This window comes from Coturnix japonica, chromosome 1, assembly GCF_054131305.1.
Source record: "Coturnix japonica strain WE chromosome 1, WE-NBRP24, whole genome shotgun sequence".
NCBI lineage: Eukaryota > Metazoa > Chordata > Aves > Galliformes > Phasianidae > Coturnix > Coturnix japonica.
Window position 1 is genome coordinate 120342889 of NC_140663.1, and position 23997 is coordinate 120366885.

General features: G+C 39.6%; 1 protein-coding gene across 2 annotated transcripts in view; it reads left to right on the top strand.

The window, feature by feature from the left end:
• The window catches only part of GABRB3 (gamma-aminobutyric acid type A receptor subunit beta3), a 183260-nt gene extending 175589 nt beyond the window's left edge, over positions 1 to 7671 (top strand). For both annotated transcript variants that reach the window (XM_085532678.1, XM_085532684.1), the window contains one exon: positions 3767 to 7671. In XM_085532678.1, the coding sequence (XP_085388804.1) occupies positions 3767 to 4117 (351 nt within the window). In that variant the 3' untranslated portion in view covers positions 4118 to 7671. The remainder of the gene's footprint in view (positions 1 to 3766) is intronic.
• Positions 7672 to 23997: the final 16326 nt, after the last annotated feature.

Here is a 23997-nt window from a genome sequence, read left to right on the forward strand (position 1 = left end):
TGCCATCTCCAATTAATAACAATATTCAGGAGCAAAGCTTATTTTTGGGGGGCAGACACTTTGAGGAGAACTTCCAGTGCACATGCTGTGACATTTCTGAGCCAGGTCATAAAATCTTATAAGGCTCATAAGGACTAAAACATAGGTTTCATCAAAGATGTTTGTCTTGGTTGTCATGTGTAGACTTGTCTGTAATCAGTTCAGCTGCTTTACACAATCTATATCTGTACCTAGAGTAATAGTTTCCTTTGAGCCACTGCGCCACACTTGTGTGCACTCACGTGGGACTTTTCCTTACATGTATATTCAAACAAATCTGAGTCAACTTGCAGAGGGTAGCCTGTCACTGTGCTTTTCAATTCCTTGAGAGTGCTTCTGTACATTTGTCAAAGTCGTTTAAATCATCACTCAGATCACTCAGAAGTCATGTTTATGTGCTAATACTTTTTAATGTGTTGCATATATTATGTGTTCCTACTTTGCAAGATCACCTTAAGACTGCCACAAAGTATTAGGATATAGTGCTGTAACTTTATTGAGAGTTTGAAGGTTTATCCAAAACCTCAAAAGAAATCAATACAGTTTGCAGGAATAGGTCTCAAGCATATGAGATTTCAGTTTCCGCAAACCTCTCCATTTGCTCTTTCCTTGAGTTTGCTTTCCTCATCTCACTCTACTAACAAAGAGATGCAATTCACAACTGTTTCCAAAAATGTTTTTTGGACATTTTCAGAAAATATATGTCGTCCTGCAACTTCATAGGGTGTAACTCTGTGCTCAGACAAAGCTTTTACATCAGTGTTGCTGCTTTCCTGACCACCTCTCTGGTTTGATTTATAGATGCAGTGACTAACAGTGAAAAGTGTTAGTATCACTGGGAGATCAGAGGCAGAAATTCCATTAGGGGTGCATTCAAGGTTGGCAGATAAGATGAAGCAGGCTGTGCAGTGTAATGAAATAAGTGGAATCAAATTAATACATTCCCTGTGTAGGAGAAGACTGGAGATACACCCTCCAGAGTACAAGCTGATGCCTCACTTAAAACAGTCAAGGTCTCAATGGAAAGACAAAGCACCTGTGGACTGGATAATGTCTCTGTATATGCAGGTGGCAGACAGAAAAGGGAGCAGAGACTGCAAAGAGAAGGCAGTACGTCCAAGGGGGGCCCAGTAAAACACTCCTTGCTGAGGCATTTTGAGGAAGTTGAAGGAACTTTTAAGTAGCATTTGTCAAAGTCTGGGAGGAGATGGGACATGGGTGTGACATGTACTGAGTAGAGGCTTGGATGAGAGATGTAATTTTAAGTTTCATAAGTTACCAATTGTAGGGATGTTTTGCACAATGGTATTATAAATCCTGATCATAATTTGTACTGACTGTGGGGAAAAAAACAAACAGTGCAGTGTAGATTGAATCCGTGACTATCAGAGATCACTCTAAGCAGTGATGGTGTCCATGGCTGTATTGTACAGCTGCATGTATTCCCCAGCTGCACATCCTGCTCAATAGCACGTACTCATTTCTAGAAACCTCAAGCCCATACTTTTCTACCCAGCAGGTTTCTGCCAGGGGAAAAATAAATTGTTAATCACCACTGAGGCTTCTCTACCTTGTGGTTCTGCTTCACATTGTTTGCTTTTATTTATAGGCGCTCATCAGCATTATGCACTGTTGCCTACAACAGCAGGATATGTTGGATTTTTTTTCTTCTTACCTATGTGCTGTTCATTGCATTACGTGGGTTTTGTTTTTTATCCATTTGCAAGAAGCTTGTCAAAGAATTATTATTATGTAAATATGACTATAAATATGTTTTCCAGAGAAAAGATAAGATGTATATCTATAACTGATGAAATAAATATCAATTTTCCAAAAATTGAACAGGATTGAAAAAAGCCAAATGCACAGGGACAGATACATAGCAGTGCATGCTTTTTCTGAATCACACAAAGCTTCCAGCAGACTTGGTATCTGATGGATGTATGAACTTCAATAGATCGTGACCATACTGCTGTGTTTTCTCAACTGCTTTTGTACTGATGCTTCCAGGATGAGATGTTCAGCTGTACCACACAGTCCACCTAGCTAAATCAGGTGGCAATTTAGAAAACGGTAGTAATGAACAAAATCACAGGCTGAATTGTAGCTGAATAAATTGTGCAAATAGATCTGGAAATTATCCTGTGTATGCCATGTGTAACAATTTATTTTTGACTTGGGAGGGAAACTGCATTCGTTGTTCAGTCACACAAGTGGTAACTAGTTGAAAATACTTAGCACAAAGCATTTATCTTATAGTGAGTAGTTTATTTCCTTTCCCAGAAGCTGGTAGGAAGTTGGAGCTGACCCCTGCATCAGCTTTGTTCTCCACCTGTTCTCCAGGATGCAGGGCATGACGCAAAGGGTTGCAGTGCCCCACCACTGAAGCAACCAGATGCTACTTGATATGGCATCACTCCAGTCTTTCTGTCAGTCCCACTCCTGGGAAATCAAAGTTTTTTGAACAGAGGGATCTATACCCAATTCTGTTGTTACTTGGAGGGGGCTGTAGAATCAAGCCTAGATTTTACTAAGGCCAAAAAAAGGATCTGAATCTTCTTATTTCCTGTAATGGCATCACATTCCTCAGCTGTGTTCAGCCCCATGCTCACCTCCTGCTGGAGATGAAGGCTGAAGGAAGGAGTGCTACTTGTTTCCTCCATTTAGTAATGTTATTCCTATTTAAGATCACTTACTTATCCAACTAGAATATATATATAAATATAATTATGTATTGTCACCATTAGAAAATCAGAAAAATGTATATGGAAGGAAAAGTTGAAGAGAAAAGCTGTAAAAAAGGTGTGTGAATCTAACGTACAAGGAGTTCAGCAGGCCAGGGCTTATTGTGATTTCCCCTGCACTTTGGTTTTATTTCTAAAGCCTCAATAGAATCATAGAATCAAAGAATGGCCCGGGTTGAAAAGGACTGCAATGATCACCTGGTTTCAACACCCTGCTATGTGCAAGGTCACCAACCATCAGACCAGGCTGCCCAGAGCCACATCCAGCTTGGCCTTGAATGCCTCCAGGGATGGGCACCCACAACCTCCTTGGGCAACCTGTTCCAGTGAATCACCACCCTCTGTGTGAGAAACTTCCTCCTAATATCTAACCTGAACCTCCCCTGTCTTAGTTTAAAACCATTTCCCCTTGTCCTATCACTATCCATCCTCATAAACAGTCTTTCCCCCTCCTGTTTTTATGTTCCCTTCAAGTACCGGAAGGCCACAATGAGGTCTCCCCAGAGCCTTCTCTTCCCTGAGCTAAACAAGTCCAGATCCCTCAACCTTTCTTCATAGGAGAGGTGTTCGTATGAAAAAAAAAAAAAAAAAAAGAGCTTTTTTAGTTTTAATTAATTTCCTGTTGTCATAGATAGAGTTTCCCTCCTTACCTTCTCTCCCACTGCCAGCAGTACAGAGATTTCACTGAAATACTCCATCCTTTAAAGCACAGCTAATTTAGATGGAGAGTAAAACGATTGCTTTTGCCAAATATGATTTTATACTAGAAGTTGGTAGTATGATAACCCTGTTTGTAACAGTGTGTAAGTACCTGTCTCAGTTTAAGCAGCTGAATATTCTATTTTTTTTCCCTAATATTACCATGTTTAACATGAATATTGCTTTCTGAAAATACATATGATTTTGGAAATGTAAATTCGCCCACTCTGCTATTATATGTCAAATCTTTTGTAACGATGTAAATTCCCACTTTTGCCCTGTAGGTGGACACCCATGGAAACATTCTGCTAACATCTCTTGAAATTCACAATGAGGTCGCAAGCAACGAGGTCACAACCAGCGTTACGGATGCCAGAAATTCAACGATATCCTTTGACAACTCAGGAATCCAGTACAGAAAACAAAGCTCACATCGTGAAAGCCTTGGAAGGCGTTCATCAGACAGAACAGGCTCCCACAGCAAGAGGGGCCATTTACGAAGAAGGTCTTCACAACTGAAGATAAAAATTCCTGATCTAACAGATGTGAATGCCATCGACAGATGGTCAAGAATGGTGTTTCCATTCACATTTTCTCTTTTCAACTTAATTTACTGGCTATACTATGTTAACTGAGTGACTGAACTTTTTTAAAGGACTTCAATTATAACAAGTGAAGTACTACTTGCCTGCAGAGTTTATATATATTTATATGTAAAAATATATATATATATATGAACTTTTACAATGTAGAGAATACTCATGTATGTGTGGATACGTACAGAAAAGAATCGTGTGTATATATGAGCACACACTGAAGAGCAAAAGTATATGTATGCACACATACGTGTACACATTCATTCTGAGGTTATGGACAATGTATCATAGAATTGCACTTCCGAGGAACTTTTTAATTTGAAAGGCAGGTGTCAGCCAAAGCAAGCCTTGAGAACGTAAGTGTTGTATATTATCACTTCAAAACTTTGATGGTCATAGAAATTTTCAAACAGCTGTAATGGTGTATAAAGTCAGTATTTAGTAACATTGTTTGTAAATGCTGCCATACACACTAATCATAAAGTGATAGAGTTACACTGGTAAGTTTAAAGTAAGTTGTTTGTATTGCAGAACCATGAACAACAATTTCATCAAGCCAAACTTGTTTCTCTTTGCTAAAATTTCTTGGTTTTGTATGACCTAACACATTTTTCCCACTCATGAATGGGCACTGTTTTTAATGGTCTTTTGCTTTCTCTTCTGCAGTAAGCAAGCTGACCATACGAGCGTTGCTGTAGGTCTTTGGAGATGTATACATGTTCATAATATTTCAAACAAGCATTTTAAATGTCCATCAACAGTGAAAAGAATCTTTTGTAAGTACTGTAAATGTGCAGCACATTTTCCTCCCCTTGGACTGGTTCCAGCTGCCATGTCATTTTGAAAGAGAACAGGACATTTTTAGTGTAATGTAGCTGAGATTTCAACTACTGTCAATGTGTTCTACATCTGCTGTAGATTTAAAGATTGTTATTCCAGTGAAAGCATAGAAGATGTCTCAGGTTATTTGCTACTTCAACATGAAACCACCTAGCTGTAGCATTTTTTAAATATGCATTCACATTGTTTAACATTCTTATAACATTGTATGTTAATGTAAAATATATTTGCATAATATGCATATAAGTATATTTTCTCAATGTTTTTCTTTCCTGTGCTTGCTGTTGTGACTGCATGCTATGTCATATTTTTGTTTCTGTGATGTTACAACTTTTTATTCTCTAGAATTGAGCAAATAGAGCACTTCCGATACTTTGATTCAGTAATGGAGTATTTTCATATTTTATTTATATACTTAACGTATATACATCTATGCTTATGAAGCTCATGTCTTGCAGTCACAGATCACAAAAGACAGCAAAAAGTATGTTTTGTTTCAAGATTGATTGTGTTCAGACTCACCCTTCACGCAAATATGAGCACTTTGGTTTTCATTCACATTCATTCCCTAAGCAGGTTTCCAACTTTTTCAGTCTAGTAGATTGCAGTCATCAAGATATGCCGATTTCAGATCTGTAAACTTAATTTGTTACTTATCAGAGAAACCTTTTTAAAGAAAAGAAGATATATTTTTTGTAAGCAATGTTTCTATCATGCACATTCACAACTACCAACAAGTGCAGTAGCATAAGTAGATTTAAAACAAGAATTTAGGCATGGCCATGTACTCTACGTGCAGGATTCCTGGGGAAGTCAATGGGGAATGTTGTCAAAGAGAGAGCTTTAAACTTTAAGTTAGCTAGGGACATCTATGGGACAAAACCATGGATATCAATCTACCAAGAAAAAAGCACCAAGATGGGAAGATGATGAGAAGGCCACGGTTCTGTAATTACATGTGAGTAGAACATTCGTGCTGCCGCCATGTACATTCATTCTGTTGCTGTTTCCACCCTTGACTCTGCAACTGAGCTGAGAAACTTTGCTGAACTGCAGCACAGGCAGGGTGCAAAGTCTAAGTTGCAGTCTCATTCTCAGGGCTGCTCACTGAATAGCAGCATGCTCCTACAACTGCCTTGAGGCAGAGCCGCAGTGCGATCCCCATTGCCCTGCCTTCGCCTGCAGGACCGCACTGCAGCCCTGCTGCATCCTTGGCAGTGGCACAAACTGGCTGTAGCTGCAGCTCTTAAGCACTGCAGCTGCAAATAACTGTTTGGTATGAGAAGCCTTGAAGGAAACCATGTAGCTGGAGTAGAAAAACTTGTTTTTCAGCATCTTTTAAGTATGAGTTCCCATTGCTAAGCTGCAACATATTATGAGTTGATATTTCTTCTAACTGCAAAGGGATTGTAGAGCGTGTTGTTGTCATTACTGTCAAAGTAATAAAACAATTAGCACCTTCACAAATACACATTTAATAGATTCATTGATAATATCTCCCAACCTTTTACCTTAATAACAAAATATAATTAAACAAAAAATACGATCTTAACAGAACATAAAAATGGTAGGCTTTGCTTTGGAAAAGTTACCCTAATGAAAGGTCTTAGAGCAAGTACTTCTGTTAGTGACCTAAACAGCTATTCTGAAAAATGGAATTCAAGAAGAGAGTGGTCCCACCCTCATGATTTAGTCACTGTTCTCTCATTTCTTCAAGCTCCAGCTCCTAGAAATTCTCTGATCAGGCAGAGCTCTATCACAACCAAAAAGAGCATTTATTTGTGATGTAAGTATGTACTCCGTATTCTGTAGAAGCTTCAGAGGCTTCAGTTAGGATTTTTATGTAAATGGACAAATTACAGACTGATCTCAGTAAAGAGGAAATGTACATTTTCAGCACCCCACATGGTCAAGAGAGCTGAGTCTCTGAGTCTCTTCCCCCTTGCACAACTGGAGAGCAGTGTCTTACTGTAGCCCCCTTCGGGAAACAGTACTTCCCACCTTCCCTCTCATTGCAAAAAGTGAGCAGTTGCACATTTCAGGTTTTCATGAGGTTCCATATCCGTCAGCCCAGCCGAGCTCCATGGGGCACAAGCAGCTTGGACTGTGAATGGACTGAAGTCTTGGTTGGACTTGAAAAAAGCCAGGAAATTCTCACTTAAGGTTAACACTTCATCCTTAACACACATTTTTTGTGCCTTTTTTTGCCAATTTCCTTCTTCCAGTCCCAGCACCTCTTCTTACACACAGACACACACACAGCCGTGTGTTAAGAACAGTGTTTGCCTTGACCTCACATTTTCTGGCTATTGTCACTTTATGCTAGCTGCAACGTATGACTTTAACTATAGGTGGCTTTAAGACTAAAAGATGATAATTCCAACTAAATTGCACCAGGGAAATGTATTGCGTAGCTAATTTACTCATTTCTAACTCACAATAACTATAAATAACGTTTACACATCATTTGTTTGTAAAAGGCAATGGAGAAAAAATCCAACTGGAACTATTTGTGTTATAGCCCAAAGGGTCAATATGCAGTAGAAATATTATTGTGATTTAACTCTAAGTTGATTTCACCCCATTGTAAAGATAAACTAAAGCTCAGTCTTTTTTTGCTTAAGGCACATCTATGTATTTTTGGTATTCTTCAGCAGTGGAAAAAAAGAATAGTAAAATGGAATGGTGAAGAGATGTTTTATGAAAATATTGATAAATGAATATTCACTTATTAAAAAGGATTTAAAGATTAATTGCTTACTTTTTTTTTTCTGGGGATAAAATGAATATGATGACGGCTTGGCTAAATTTTAATGTTTCATTAGGTTTTGAATGTCATGTATTTGTTAATCTTACACAAATTTAAAGAAAAAAATAGATGAAAGTTTTTTCAAACTGATGACATGCGCTTAGAAAAAAAGAATTGTTATGCTTTTAACTATGATATCACCTTGTGTTTTCTATGGTAGATTAAGGAAGAGGGAAAAACTACATTCATTGACCTGGCAAGATCTTTAACCAAGGTTTACTTGGTACGAGCAGAAAATTTGTTCTCTGCTTTACATGCAACCTCTACCTGCTCAGGAGACAAAAGAAGACACTTGTGTCCTATTTATTTGCTTTATTAATCAAGTCATTAATATTTCAAAAAGGAACCAAAAAAATCTCTAGCTATGAGAACTGTATCAGGACTATTAATTGTGTTCCTCACACTTGTTATTGCTAGCTGTTAGTAAGCTATTTCAGAAGGTTCAGGAAACAGGCAGATTCCAAGAGGGTTTTTTTGAGTCATGTTGTTAGCAGTTCACCAACCCCTTCCCTCAAAACAAAAATCTGTGAAGAACCCTCTGAGGATGAATGGAGATTTAGAAAGCATGATTTCCTTAAACCTGTTAGCCTTGCCTTGTGTTGGAACAAGCTGTCAGAAGCTTGCTTAAATTTCGTAGTAGATAATGGTACGTATTCCAGCTTTTAAGCAGATTAATTTCAGATTCTGGGTGTTTCATTTCTGAATGAAATGAACTACTTGTCCTACTTGTGAGGGCATGATCTGTTGAATCAGACACATGTCTTCCTTTGGCATGACCTTGTCAAGTCCTTCGGCTACTTACCCTACACACCACATCATTTGCTATGCTTGAAAACTCAATCCACATAGGTGGAATATGCAACAGTACAAGAAGAACAGCCACTGTCCCTAAAATCATCCATACAGTATCTGAATCTCAGTTAACGCTTAAGCAAGCATAATATTTCTGAAGGATAATATGTTTGGACAGCTTACTTAACTTTTGCAAGGTCCTGCTGCTAAATATGTTTGTTCCACCAGTGCAGCCTAATTTAAATCAGTATAATGTTTTCCTTTATTATTATTATTATTATTATTATTATTATTATTATTATTATTATTATTATTATTATTATTATTATTATTATTATTATTCTCCTCTAGAAAACAGGAAAATACAGAAAGCAACTGCCCAGGGCAAGTTTTCACCTGACCTCCCCTGACAGACTTCCTCAAAGCTGCTCAGGTTTCTGCCCTGAGTCCCCCTTTGGAGGCACTGATCTTTCTCCTTTGACTACAGAGGGAGCCTTAGGCTAAACTCTGTGAGATATCCCCCGGCTTACCACCAGCACTTGGCTTCTTTCAGATGTTACTGCTCTCACTGCAAATATCTGGAGATAAGGTAGCTATTATCCTAGCTGGCAGGAGGCACAGATGCAAACAGCATGTGTACTCAGAGTCTGTGATATATCACAGTAATCTTTAGGTTATCTGTTCTAATATGCTTTTTAAATGCATTTTAGTTTATATTCTAACCTTGGAGTTTGCATTATCTTCTCCAGTATTGATGTTTTCTATATGCATATACCTGGAAGTCCAGGACAGAGCATAGGGATTTTTCTAAAGGCTTTAAGCCAGTTGAACTCAAAACATCTGGGCATCTCTGTCCTTCTCCAGTATCAGAGATCATGGTTTTCATTTCCCTTGCACTGGGCTGACCGCACACACTGGAGTACCAGGAGCTCCAACCTGTAGCTGTGTGCTGCCAAGCAATGACTTGCTCAGCTGTACAAACCTGCAGCACATTCTGCTTGTTATAAGCTGTTTCCCTGATAAGACACTGTATTAGTCTAACAACTAACTGCTGCTTCACGCTCCCTCCGTCTAAGATGCCAGCACTGCCACTAGAGACCCTATTTTCCCATCTTTTGAAAAATAAGATAAAAAAGGGGAAATCACAGGCTGTCAGGCAATTAAGTATCTCCCTCTGCACAACTGGGATCGAATTTTGCTGCAGGTTATACATTTGATCCACAGGGACAGAACTAATTTGGTACATAATTCTTCCTGCCTAGGGCTACTCTTAAAACTGTTTGCAGCCCAGAACACCAGTAATGTAGGTACATGCATAAGTATTTAAAATTGTCAGTGGTGAAATCTTTCTGGATTTGTTCTTCTGGGGATGTCTGGTGCAAAATACACAAACAAGTGAGGGAGCAGGGACCAGCACACAGGAATGATAGGTTGACAGTTGGACTAGGTGATCTTAGCGTTCTTTTCCAACTTGATTTTATCATTCTATGAATCTCCACTGCAGGCAGCCCAAGAGCTCATGGCTCCTCATGGTGGAGCAGCAGAATGATTGGGGTGGAAATCCCTAGGACATTCCTCAGAGCGCCCTTCAGGCAAATGCTTCGGGCACCATCCTATGGCATAAAGAGACAACAAAAGCACTGTATATAACTACATCTGAGATGGAGGGGAAATTCCCGTCATGGAAAGGCCTCAGATCCCAAGTAGATACCTTCAGTGTCTACAAGGCACTGGATTCTCCATAAGTGTTGTATGTCCTGGGCAATCACACACTGGGTGTTCCTCAAAGTTCTCTCTCTCATTCCCCCACCACTGCAGAGGACATCTCACTGCTGAATTCATCCCATCTCACATGGCACATTCATCCAAGGCTTCCTCAGTTGTTGTAGTCCATAGCTAAAACCAACAGAAATAAAAACACAGAGCCCACACACAGAGTTCCAAGCATATATTTGTAATATTAGTTCTTTGACTAGCTGCAAAAACAACCTCCAGGGAAAACTGTGAGCAGCAACAGAAGGAGTTGGGTGCATGGCAGCACTGCTGTACTGTGCTCTGCAGCTGGAGTTGCTGTGGTTGATGCTTCCATCTGGCAGGAGCACAAGAGAGATGTAAACAAGGCAAAGAGATGGAAGTAATTCTTACACTTGCGTATATTAATAATATTTCAGACTAAAGTCTTTCAGTTGAAGCTGACAGGTTGCTCATGAAGAAAGCCTGCAATGTGAATGATTCCATATCATGGTCAACACTTTGTCCCATTCACCTTCCCCCAAATCTTGAAGCTTTGCCTGGAAGCTCAGGACTGTGTTGGCTGTTGTGAAACAACTTCTGATTGTTTATTGAGTTTGGTAAACTGACATGATTTCATTAGCGAAAGGGAACAATTTCAAGGCATATTTTCATGTGAACTTCACACTCCTGATGTGATCTTATTCTATGCTGGAATCCACTGCATCATTAACTCATTACTTAATGTGAAGCAATGAAGTTTATTGTTCATTTTTTTCAATAAAGATGTGATATCCATTTGCAGCAGGAAAGCAATTAATCTGTGTAATAAATGCTTATACAAGTTGACATAATGTTATAAACAACGAAACAATCTAAGGGTTAACAATAACTCAGTCCTATTGTTTGAGCACTATCTAAAACTGTTAGCAATTACATTTACAGAGCAGTCTTAGTTTATGGAGACACTGATTAGGTATTCTATATAGGCAGTTAATACAGCATACATCCATGTATCTCATTTGCTTTGACAAAGCAGGTTTTGGTGAAGCCAATGCTAGAACAATTTCCTAATGACCTCACTGATGTTAAATTTCTCTTGATCATCATTTCTTGCAGACCTGTAACATTCTGAATGCAGATGACAGTTTTGACATTCACAAAGATGTAGGTTTAATTATCATCTTGATTACTTGAGCTGGAAAGCCAGATGCCTAAATATCATGAAAGGTCGAGTAGAACAAATCCTGATAGTCAGTATCTTTTAGTGCTAGAAATGCTGCTTGGATTGGAAGGTGACTTAAAGAATAATAACCAGTAATTGGGAAATCAAGAGCTTTTTTATTGGCACAGCTCTCTTCTTGAATGTAGAGACTTTGTTTAAACAAGAATCTCATCCTAACAGATGCAGGAATGTGAGCTGGAGTACTGAAGACATGTAAATTATCTCAAATAAAAGAGAACAGAAAAGAGAGATAGATACCCAAGACTCCAAGATATATAAAGATCTGCTAGTTTTTCCCAGTGTCCCAAGGCAGGTAACACTTTATTGTTAAGAGACTCACATAAAGCACAGCAAGTCTCCTCTTTTATAGCAGGAAATTTGTCAATATCCTTTACTTTTATGTGCATGATTTATAAATCTATTTTCTAAAGCAATTTGAGGGTTATAAAATCATACTATTATTTAGTACACAGCTCCTCACGGGCTCTGGTTTATCAACTGTTGTATAAAGAATGGAAAAAGCATCTGCTAATCACTCATTAAAATAGAATAGATTCAAACAAATGAGTGCTATTAAGAGTCCCGATCCAAAGCCCATTATAGTCAACAAAAAGCTCTCAGAGGTTTCAGCAGGCTTTGCATACCACCTGAAGTTAAAGTCAGCTAGACTGATGGAAAAAATTACATCTTAATTGATGACTAAATATTAAAGACAATTTAAAAACAAAAAAAGACAGATCTTAATGAATTTGTGGAAAAGCTCAGGATACAGTAGGGGACTGAAACAAGAAATTGATGGGCAGAAAGGATAGATGGTTTTGAAACTGTAGTTTAATCAAGCACATTGAAATTGTTATAATGGCAAGTAGCCAGGCTGCATTGTTTTTTCTCTACAGATGTGCACAAAAGAGGGCCTACCCTTTAACAGCAAAATGCAAAGCCAAAAAATAAACCATCAAACAAACAAACAAAAAACCCTGACTTTCTCCCTGTCTGAAAATGGAACGGTCCGGACAAAGCACTGACGTGCACCTGCTTTCAGGGAAAATGTGGCTGATCTTCTGGCTGGGAACTATGCTGTCTTTGTAGAAGGTTTGTAGCTGAAATCACAGCTGTTCCACTGAGAATGCAGTTTTACCCTATAACAGACAGACATTTTCATTATTCATTAATAATACAAGTGTTGATACTACAATATTAATTGTATTAGAATATTATCCCTGCCTGCCGCAGGGGGGTTGGAACTAGTTGGATCTTAAGGGTCCCTTCCAACCCAAACTATTCTATAATTCTACGATTATCTAGCAATTATGTGAATTGTTGTTATTTAACATTTATGTAAAAATGCATTGGCCGTATCAAAGAGTTGACCAAGTAACTGTGGCATAGTTTTTGGCTGGAAACTGCTTTCAGGCGTACAAAAGTAAAAACACAGCCTGGGTCCTGGGCTATTCCTGCCCACTTACTCAGCCCAACAGTTCAAGGGTTTTACACAAAAATGGGTGAAAACATTCAATGCCAGCAGGAGAGGAGAGCTACCATCATGCGGAGACATAAAGGTAGGAGTTTCAGGGGACTGGCTGGATGAGGGTAGAATCTGCTAAGGAAATTTTCAGTGCAATTAACCTTATTCATAGCTGCTAGCTAACTAAATGGCTGCTTCCATATCCCGCATGCATTTTCATTTTGGTGGCTTTGTCCAGAACAAGACCTTAGCATTAGGAACAGAGTCACTGTGCTGCACAAGCCAGGCAGTTCACCCAGACTGACTGACTCTGTGAGTCATCACTGCTCCAGCGGTTAAAAAGTCCTCCAGGCAGAGTGTATTTACAGCTGATTTTCCCCCATTTGCTTTTGTGCCAAGATTGCCCCTTTAGCTCAAATAGCAGTTCTCCATCTAACATTTACTCTTTCTAGATAGAAATCACATCTTAACCTTCACTTTTCTGGGATAAAAGTTCAGCCATTTTCAGTCACATCATGCTTTTCTCTCCTCTGATCCCCATCTTATTCTCTCACCTACTACAGAAAAAAATAAAAAAAATAAAAAATCTGGATCACAAATGACCAAACTATTACACACTGTTTCTACTGTCTTGATTCCTTCTTTTTCTTCTTGGGTATTGTTCACTAGTGAATAAAGAGACTAAGAATTCTGTCTCTTTCACTGATCTCTGTTGAAAGATAAGAACAGGATCTGAAGTGCAGAGAAATCCAGATGTCTACTGGTGGTAAGAACTGTCCAAGGGACCATGCTCTTACACATGTTTTTACACATGGCTTGCCATGATAATCAAGGGGGCTTATCATGTCTTTGTCAGAGGCATAGCTATGGCCTTATCAGGCATGCACGGCTACAGGCAGATCTTGTTACTGACCAGAGGATGGCTACTGAACCTGCACCCTGTCCTGTGCTCCAGTCATGCATGACCTCTCCCCTTCTTCAGCAGGTTGTGCTAGCGCTATACTCCTCACACTGGCAGTACCTTCTCTGCTAGGGAGACACAGAACACTGAATTACCTTGGAACTAATTACTGAAACCAAGACCATCATACATACATGAAGCACAGTGCTCATGGAAATGGATTCTAGGAGGCTGAAATCCAAAGCACCTATTCTTACCAGCTCAGCTAAGCAAAAAACTGCTCACAACCATTGTTCTTGATATCCGCCAAGGGCAGAATGGTGATGGCAGTAACCCAACACTGCATGGATCTATGCCTTACACATCCAGCAAGTTTCTTGTGAAAGTCATACCCTGTGGGTGCAGCTGGTAGCACACTGCAGCAGGCATGCTTCTGAGTGCCAGAGATTTCCCACTGATGCAGAGACATGTTTTAAAATCCATCAAATACTAGCTGACATTTTCTAAAATGACTAAAACTGACTGCCCTTTTCTTCTTTTTGGTACTCCTCTTGCAAAGTTGCAAAAACATCCCTGTCAAAAGTCAGATGCAATTAAAGCCCCAGAACAAGCTGTGCCACCCTAAAGCCAGTCATGACCTGATGGTTCCAACATGAACTGGGAAACACTTGGTTTGATGGGACAGAGGGAAGCTGAAGAGCTGAGGAGAAAAGTCTCAGTACAGAGACATAATCCTTGAGCATCTGTGAAAATTAGATTGTTGATGTCGGGTAATTACATGTGAGTGACCTCTCTGCATCAAATATCTACTGGTTCATAAAGGAGTCTGCCCTGACTGCAAAGACCTGGGCCACCCCTGTTGCTTCATGACTACAGGAAAAGGGAATTACCTCTGGCTCCAAGCCATGGTGTAAATCAGCACTGGTGTCCTCTCCTGGTTGGGTCTTTCCAGCCCAGAGGTTTGCATTTTGTCAGGAATGATCCTTGCTGGGAAACAGCTCTGCAGTCAGTCCATGAGGGCTACATATAGGTTTGAGGAACAACAGCTTTTAGTCAGGAGTAGGAAGCAAGTCAGTAAAGCAAGAACCAGTTTTAGCATCGAGCAAGCTGGGAAAGAGAATTATATTTATTTGATTTTTTGTTCTGTCTCTCTTTTCCAAACAAAGCCTTGAAGTCTCCCTTTCCCATTAACATGGCAGGTGAGGATGGTGGAGAAGAGAGTATCTGGTGCTCCCCACCCTCCCTGCTGGGGAGATCCTAGCTCTGGTGTGTAGATGGGTCTGTATCCCCAGGGACTTTAATCTGTCCTTTGTCTCCCTCCAAAGAGAATGCTGGGTATATGTGCTGGGAAAGAGCCTGCTGCTCTACAGCTGATCCCAATGACACCCTGTAAAAATACTCTGTAAAGGACCAAGAGCAGTTTGCTTTATTAAATACATGTCTCATTAGGATTCCAGTTCTTTTAGGACTTCCAGTTGTATTGTATCAAGGATGAAAACAACCTTGAAGAGGCAAAAGTTGAGCACTATACTAAAATTCATTCACATCAGAGCTGTAAACAGGGTACAAGAGAATTGTTTATGTTTTTCCACGTAACAGTACTTGTCACAGCTGCAGTTGCTTGCTTTTTTAATCTAATTGCTGACTTGAAATGCAAATGACTGTAAAATTTCACAGACACGTTTTAAAAATGCAAATTGCATGTGATGAGAAACTCTCACAAACTATTTTTCATGGCTTGTGAGTAGGATTTCTGTTTATCTGGGGGTGTTCTTTTGGAAACTTCTCAGTTTGGAAATCAGGAAGTTAACATATCTAGCTTAAACTCTGGAGATACATCCTCATATTGACAAATAGAAATGCTTGTAACTTTAGGGACATACTTTGCACATACTGAAGAACAAATATACCACAGAGAAGCATGCTCTCTACAACATTCACTCCCATTGCTGCATATGAATTAATGCAGCAAATTACAGGCACACATCAGTATGATATTTCCTTCAGCATCTACATACTACTGTGGGACAAACTTTTAAAAATTATTTAGCTTAAAACTTCTGAATAAATTTACATTTTCTCCTGGGTTCTGGGAATGACTCTATGACTGAGGAGTCATGGAATCATAGAATGGTTCTTGTTGGAAGGGACCTCAGAGACCATCCAGTTCCAATTCCCTGCCATTGGCAGTGCTGCCATTCAGTAAGGGTTGCGTGAGGAAGTGCAGTTTGAGATAGGCAGCTACTCCGTGGTTGCCTGCAGCCATTGGATCAGATGCAGTGGTGCTGGTGTTCCCTCTCTTTCTATTTTTAAAGGTCTTAGCCTTTAATATTTGTGCTTAATTGTTGCTGCTTGATCGCTAAGCACGTAGGATGAATCCCAGTTGTTGGAACAAATCACTCTTGCGGAGAACAAAACCAATCAGTTATTAGCATAACATGCCAGTAGGAGACTTGCCAAAGTTGACTTGGGCCTTCAGGCGATAATGCTGTGTAAATAGCATTAGATTGCAACTAAAAGCTTGAAATTGAGGAAAAGGAGAATTGCAGAGCAGATGTGTAGCAAACAGCAAACTGAAGAGTAATACATTGGAAAGGTCCGTAACAACATTTGCAGTATGCAGCTTCCCTGGAACCCAGCCTCCCCCTAAAAAAAGAAAACCCAAAAAACAAAAGTTGAAAAATGAGCTGCCACATCACTGCCACAATTTTTGTATGTACATCTAGTTTTCCCAAAGAAGGTAGGAAATAACTTACTTTCAGAGATAGCTGCTCTGCAGTTTCTCAAAAAATTACATTACTGATGTCTGTCATAGATTGTGATAACCAACAGCAAGCCCCTCGATTTTTTAGCATCTTAGCTGAGATCATTAAAAAAATGATAAATTATATGCACACAAATACAAACTGAAGGTGCTCACTGGCAACTTAAGGTGCAGTTTGGCACCCTCGATGATTCTGTTCCTCTGTTTAGACAGGAGCTGAAATTCAGAGGGTTTTTGTTTTTTTTTTATTGTAATAATTCATTCAGTGGGTTTTTCAATACACTGCAGTGCTTTGTCAGCGGATCTAGGAAATTGTAAAGATATTTTTAGGAAGCTTAAAAGCAGGATTTAGCTTCTGGGTCCTGAAATCTGATATCTTGTATATATATATGTACACACAGATTCAGGCAGGAACACTCACAGGGAACTCCTGAGAAATCCCTGCCTTGAGCTGCCTGTGAGTGCTCACCAACTGGAAACAGCTCTGGAACTAAAAGCCGAAAAGCAGTGTCTCCACAGCTATTCATAAAGCCAAACAAACCCTTCTGCAAGGCAGAGCTTATGCACTTGGCATCACTTCCCTGTGGCTCTGAAACTGAGCCCCAGAGTCGAATCTCCAGCACGGTGCGGCTCGGTGCCATGCCTGCACACAGCCTGGGTCACCTCTAGTTCAGGCAGATCCACACCATGCTCCATAGCATCGTGTAAACATGCCCCTCATGTCCCTTCCATTACTCTCTGAATGGTGCAAATGTACAGTATAATCAGTCGCATAAAGGCAGAGGTATAAATAACAACAACTGATTAGTAAAGCATCGCAATTAATCACAAGAATGCAGGCTTGGTGAACTCTGTTGTCATTTTTAATGAACCATACATTATAATTAGAGACACCCAAGGGGAATTGTAAATGTTTGCTAGTGTGGAGTTGTCGAGAACAAGAGCACTGCATCAAGAGCTTGTTCTCAAGCTGCTTGTTAGGCTGCCTGAGCTTTCCTTTGAGCTGCAACCCCAGCAGAGGCAAGAAAACTGAGAGTGAAAGCAAAGAAAGTGAAAACGTAAAGGAAGAAAAACAGTTACAGATCAATCTTTCATATTTCTGTAGGGCTGTGTGTGATTTCAAAGGGTCTGCAAAAACTGCAAAAAGAATGTAGAGGCAATCACCTCCCTCTGGCTAGCAGGGAGAGCAAGGTGATTGTCCTCCTGTGCTCTGCCTTCACGAGGCCCCATCTAGACTACTGTCTCCAAGCCTGGGGTCCCCAGCACAGGAAAGACTGGAGCTGTTGGTGCCACCCAGAGGAGGGCCACAAAGATGATCAAAGGGCTGGAGCAACAGTCCAATGAAGAGTGGCCGAGGAAGCTGGGTTTATTCAACCTGAGGAAGAGAAGGCTTTGGGGAAACCTCACTGCAGCCTTCCAGTACTTGAAGAGAGCTTATAAACAGGAGGGAGACTGACTTTTTACATTGTCTGATAGTGACAGGACAAGGGGGAGTGGCTTTAAACTAAAAGAAGGGAGATTTAGGTTTGATGTTAGGAGGAAATTCTTCACTCAGAGGGCAGTGAGGCACTGGCACAGCTGCCCAGAGAAGCTGTGGTGTCCCATCCATGGAGTCACTCAAGGCCAGGTTGGATGGGGCCCTGGGCAGCCCTGCCCATGGCATGGGGTTAGAGGTACTTACCAAAAAAAGCCATTCTGTGATTCTCTGAAATCCTGCTATTGCATCCAAATTACTGACACATCTCAAAGGTGGTGCACAAGACCAAACACAGCAATAGAAATCTGTTTCTTTTAGTATTACTGAACGAAATCTGGTGTAACAATGTCATAATATGGGATATAAGAGTGAGGAATTCTGCAAATCTGTAGACGTTCTGCATAACTGTAGTAAAGCAACACCTACATAGCTCTGTGGTGTCTGATAGAGTCTTGTACACACAACCTAAGATATTAGTTATGGTTTACTTTAATACTTTTTATGTGATTAATTTATGTGGTCTAGATGCAAGGTTAATTGTTCTCAGAGTAGATTCCTGTTTTCTTTAATATAGGAACACATTCATTCGGTGAACTATCCATCAGTGAACAAAATAGATAACCTATTTTGTGAATCATCTTTTCCAAATAATCTGCTTTCTTTTGGAACGTTCTCCAAGGTGTGTTTTAATTCCTATGCCGTTTAACACTATTTTGAGATACTGCATTTTACTGCTGTTTTTCCAAATGTGAATCTGGATAGCTTTATTATATTCTTGGTCACATTTGCCTTCCTTTAGAGTTCCCAGATTTCTCAGGGTTCCTAAAACTTTTGCTTTTATAGCAACAGGAAAACTATATACATGTTATTATATAATATTGCTATGTTATTTACATAAATATGCACTATTACACAATATATGTCCAAATATTTTATTTCATGAATGTATGCAGAGACTTTTCCCACTTATTATTTCTAAAATCTGTCTGATTAGGGCAAAAGTATTACATTTGTTTACCTACACTAATTTGCTTATTTGCAAACTACAACATGTTGGTTGGCATTTCTAGCAGACTTTCAATCATATTAAAAGATTTGCTGATATGCTGAAGTGTAGGGGAGTAAAGCCACCTCAGGAGTTCCCATGAGACAGCTGGTGGTTCGATTTGTTTAGTCAGACAATATCTATAAGTCTCATGTATATGCACTAACGCTCAGAGGAAGCAGAAGATTTTTGAGAGCCTAAAGTAAGAGCCTGACAGCATGGTTAAGTGCTTTTTTCCCCTTGGAGATTATAGCTTGCATGAAATGTGACACAAACTAGTCTGAGCTGGGAGGGAAATTCAAGGAGGCTGGGCTATTTTCAAGAGCCTATCTGAATATTTATCTTGATTGGGATCTATCTGAGATCATCCTTAGAGTCAAAGACTTCTGTGCATTTAATTCAAAAGGTTAAATATGGTTAAGTGTTTGTGGGTTTTTTTTGTTTTGTTTTTTCCTCCAGAGGTTCCATTTCTTTAGCTGCGTATCTGAGAAAAACCCTGAGATATATTTTATAATTAGATGTGAGGAATAGGAATAGCCTAGTGAGATTCTGTTTGTGACTGAAAGGCAAAAACAGATGATAATAAAGACTGTAGGTGCACACAGTTGTATTTGTAAGCACAATCCAGAATGCCACCTACCATTAATCTTCCTCCATGAATTTTAAGATCTTTAGGTACCTTCAATTTCAATTTGATGTGCAGTCCAAACTATTTAGATTTAAGCAGGAGAGTCACAAATCTCCTGCATTAACCTGTTGGAATCCTGAAGCACTCTGATTAAATAAAAGTTAAATTTAAAAAAGAGGAGTGTCTTTAATTAAAGAGAAGTCAAATCTAATACAGGAATGAATGGAAGGAAGATGGGGCATGCTGAAAAAATAAAGGTGGATATAGGTAGTCTGCTTGATCAATGGCAGCCATTATGTCTAAATTTCTACCTGGCTCTACAGAAAGACACAGATGCAGCTTAAAATGGTGGTGACAAAACATTTTATACTAGTTGAGGCTAAAGAGCATTTTTCACAGTTTCCAGCTAATGCATATTTTACAAAGGCGTCGCACAGAATTCTCCCTCTGTGTATGTCTCTTTCCCTTTCACACACATGTTCTTCTTCTTACATAACTCAAAAATTAGAAACCTCCCAATAAGGGGAAGATCCCAACAATCCTGTGAGATTGAAGCAAATCTGCTCCCACCCAGCTGAAGTGAATGTTGCTGTTGCTGATGTTGTTTTCTGTCCCCAAAGTGCTCTTCATCTGTGGTGACCTTGGAGAGGAAACATGCAAAGCTATATAGACCCTTAGGACTAAGAGACAAACGACCATATGGCTATATTTTGTAAGTAAATATTAGAATTGCTGCTTCAGAAAATCACTAGCTTCCGCATCTCTGCACAGTTACAGAAGACTGTGTGACAGCATAGGGAAGCAATACCCAAAGACGACTTCTCCTCTGAGGAAATGACATCTCCACGCCAGCAAAACAACACTGACTTCATTGGGCTCACTACTAGGGCAAGAATATAGTAGTAGAACATGAAACTGACAAACAAAACACAGATGACAAATCACAGAGGAGAACAAAATGTTCATCACTGATGTAAGACAAACAGCTGTTGTCCAGGTTATCCTGAACGTACAGATGGCTTGAGCTGCCTCTTCATCTGGATTTGAAAAATGACAGAAAAATAAAAACTGACTGAATTTCTTGTTCTCTTTTCCAACATTTTAAAACTGTCTTATGTCTTTGCTAAACCACTGCAAAAGAAATACACAGGTTTTTAAGCACAGGCTTTTTTTTTCTTTTTCTTTTTCTTTTTTTTTTTTTTGCATCTAGAGAAGTCATAGAATCATATCACAGAATCATAGAATGGTCTGGGTTCAAAAGGACCTCAAAAATCATCAAGTTTCAACCCCCCCTGTTGTGTTCAGAGTCACCAACCACCAGACCAGGCTGCCCAGAGCCACATCCAGCCTTGATACAGTCATGTGATGTCCTTGAACCCAGTGACATCCCAGGAAACCCAAATGCTAGTTAGGGCTAAAGTTGGACTATTCATTATGCAAATATCAGCGTAAAATATTTGGTATTTTAGGCAATTTTCCCTCAAGAATAAATGATTTTGTCCCACAGTAAAACCAGAGCCCAAGTGAGGGGCTGCACAACAGTTCCCTAAGGGGGCTCTTCTGCTCTCAGAGGAGCAGAATTTTCTAACAGTGATTTATCTCAACTTCTCCTTCCTCACAATGCTAATAAATTCCACCTTTTACATTCTTGCTACTGTTTTTATTGATGGGATGGAAGGTAATGCTTTGTTGTGTCCTACCTTCAATACTCTAGAGAATGCCCACGTGATCTCAAAATGTCACCATGAGTTGAAAAAACACATGCCTCATTCAGTTTCAGTACACCTGTGCTGTTCTTACCACAAGTTGGCAGTTTTTTTATGAGACACTTTTGTGAAGAAAGGAGACACTATCCTGTGTGATATCTGCCATGGGTGACAGGCCCAAATGGAAATTCCAAGAGATTTTTGTGGAGTCAGTCTAGAATTCTATTCTTGCACTCTATTTTATAGCAGAGTTTTGCCCTCCTCCCCATCGAGATTCTATTTTTATTTGTTTGTTTGTTTGTTTATTTACTTATTATTACAGGCTATACAAAAACACTCAAGGAGAGCTTGAGTGATTCTGAGTTCCTGAGCCAGAGAGGCACAGGACTCTCAGGATCCCTTGTGTATCTTTTATAACCAAAGCTCTTGCCAAGATAGTATCCCCTCTGATACTTTCCTGTTTTCAGAAGAAGATACATGTTAAACCATGTATTTATGGAGATTCCATTTTGATGTGAGTACCTAGGCAATGTACCAAATCTGCAGATAAGCTTCCCCTCAACAAACAACTTAGATCTCCCTAATGATTTTCATTCCCTTATTTGCGCTCTGGATGTTCCCCCTCCTACCTCTCTTGTCTCACAGGAAGCTTCAGACTCAGACATCTGGCAGTGGTGGTTTATACCTCTGCAGATCACTCCAGGGAACCTCTGATTAAACATGATCTATCAGTTTCATAAACACACCCCATTCCCATCTGTATCCATAGCTTTTAGTGATAGATAGCAATTCAGCAATTATTTATCTAGTAAGTTGTGAGGCCATAAAGACTGGAATACATCTTAGTGCAGAGGAGAGAAAAGATTTTATTGAATAAATGAACGTGCAAGATTTAATGGGGTCCAGTATTAAAAACATGAAGAAGCCATCTGTCTCTCTTTGTGCAGAATGATTTTATGTGCTATGTAGTCTGGAAGAGTTTGTTCAAAGTGAAACTATCACAGTGCCTGATGGCACACCAGCTAGGGTTCCTAGAAGTAAAAGTGCTGTGGAAATTAGGTGAGTTATCTAGTTACAAAGAACATTAGCACATTCATGCATTCAGCAGAATGCAAAAGCAACATCTTTTGAGAAATTTCTCTGTACCTTCTCTCTGCATATTCATGTTTTAGCATAGGTACATATATGCCATTCACAGATATCCTATACAAAACTGTAAATGTTATTCCATTTTAGTTCATCTGAGTAAGCTGGTGGAACAATGTTTCAATATATCTATGCACGCACACTTGAATAAGTATGCACACCACGTACATAGGCTTTGTAGAGCTTAAACTCAAACATATGCAAGACTGAGTAATAAACAACCAGTGTAAGCAAAATCTATAAACTCTTTAAAGGGCATTAATGCTCCAAACTCTTACAGTTAAAAAGATGTCATTATGCAGCTCAGTGTTTACTGCCTCTCATTAACTTAGGCATTGGCTTATATGGAACACATGGAGCTAAAATAACTACTATTTTTGCCAAAAATGGCATTCAAGAGCTGGGAAAACTAAAAATTTGCTGATGTACTTTGAATTTAAATGCCTTCCTCTACGGTGAGTGCTTTATGACATTCTTTTTCCAGATGACACTGGCAACACTGTATGTTGCCATCTAAGCATGATTTGCACCTACTTCTGACATGGCTTACCTTCGACGTCATTAAATCTGCAAGCAGTGCTCTCTGCATTTGCTGTGTTTCTCTTTCTGATAGCAGTTCTGCTGAGAAGAAAAATTCAAGGCTCTTTTAGGTACAGTCCTACAAACATGGATGTGGGCAACTCACAGTGTTGGAAATGTTACTTGTTTTGCTGGGGCTGGTAGAGCCCCCACAGAAATGCCTTGCCATGTCCCTCTCCTTAGGGACCATCCACCAGACCTGATAAGGCAGCCCATTCTCTGTTATATTTCACAGTTCTGTCTGGACAGATGGAGAAAGATCAGTCTTTGGGGGTGTCCTTCCATATGCCAGCCCCAAATCAGAAAATAGCAACACCTTATTATCTTATTGACTTACTGCCTCGTTCCCAGAGGCATTTGCAAAGTCCTGGAGAAGTTTGTTGTGTCCCTGACAGTTATTTGTCCCAGTGAAGAGCAGAGTAATGGTGGCTTTTGTTCCTTTGAAAGACATGAAATCTTAAAGAAAATGAACTATAACTCATCCATCTGTTCCTGTGTTTCTCCATTACTTTCTGAGGAAGATTTGAGTTTTACAACAAGGGGTAAACAAAGACAAAAATAAGAGAACAATAGGAAATTACATCATGTTATTACAGAATGAGATGAGGACCACATGGAACAAAGTTTCTGAATTTCCTGTTTCCTCAAAAAAAAAAAAAAAAAAAAGTCTGTTCTGGTGTTCCCGTGTTCCCTCTTGAAGTACTTCCCTAACATTGTTGGTGGCTGGGAGAGTCACTGGAGTACAGGGTTTTGAAGTAGGAGAGGTCAAAGAAGTGAATCAAGATAAATAAGGCTGACACTCACTGAGGTT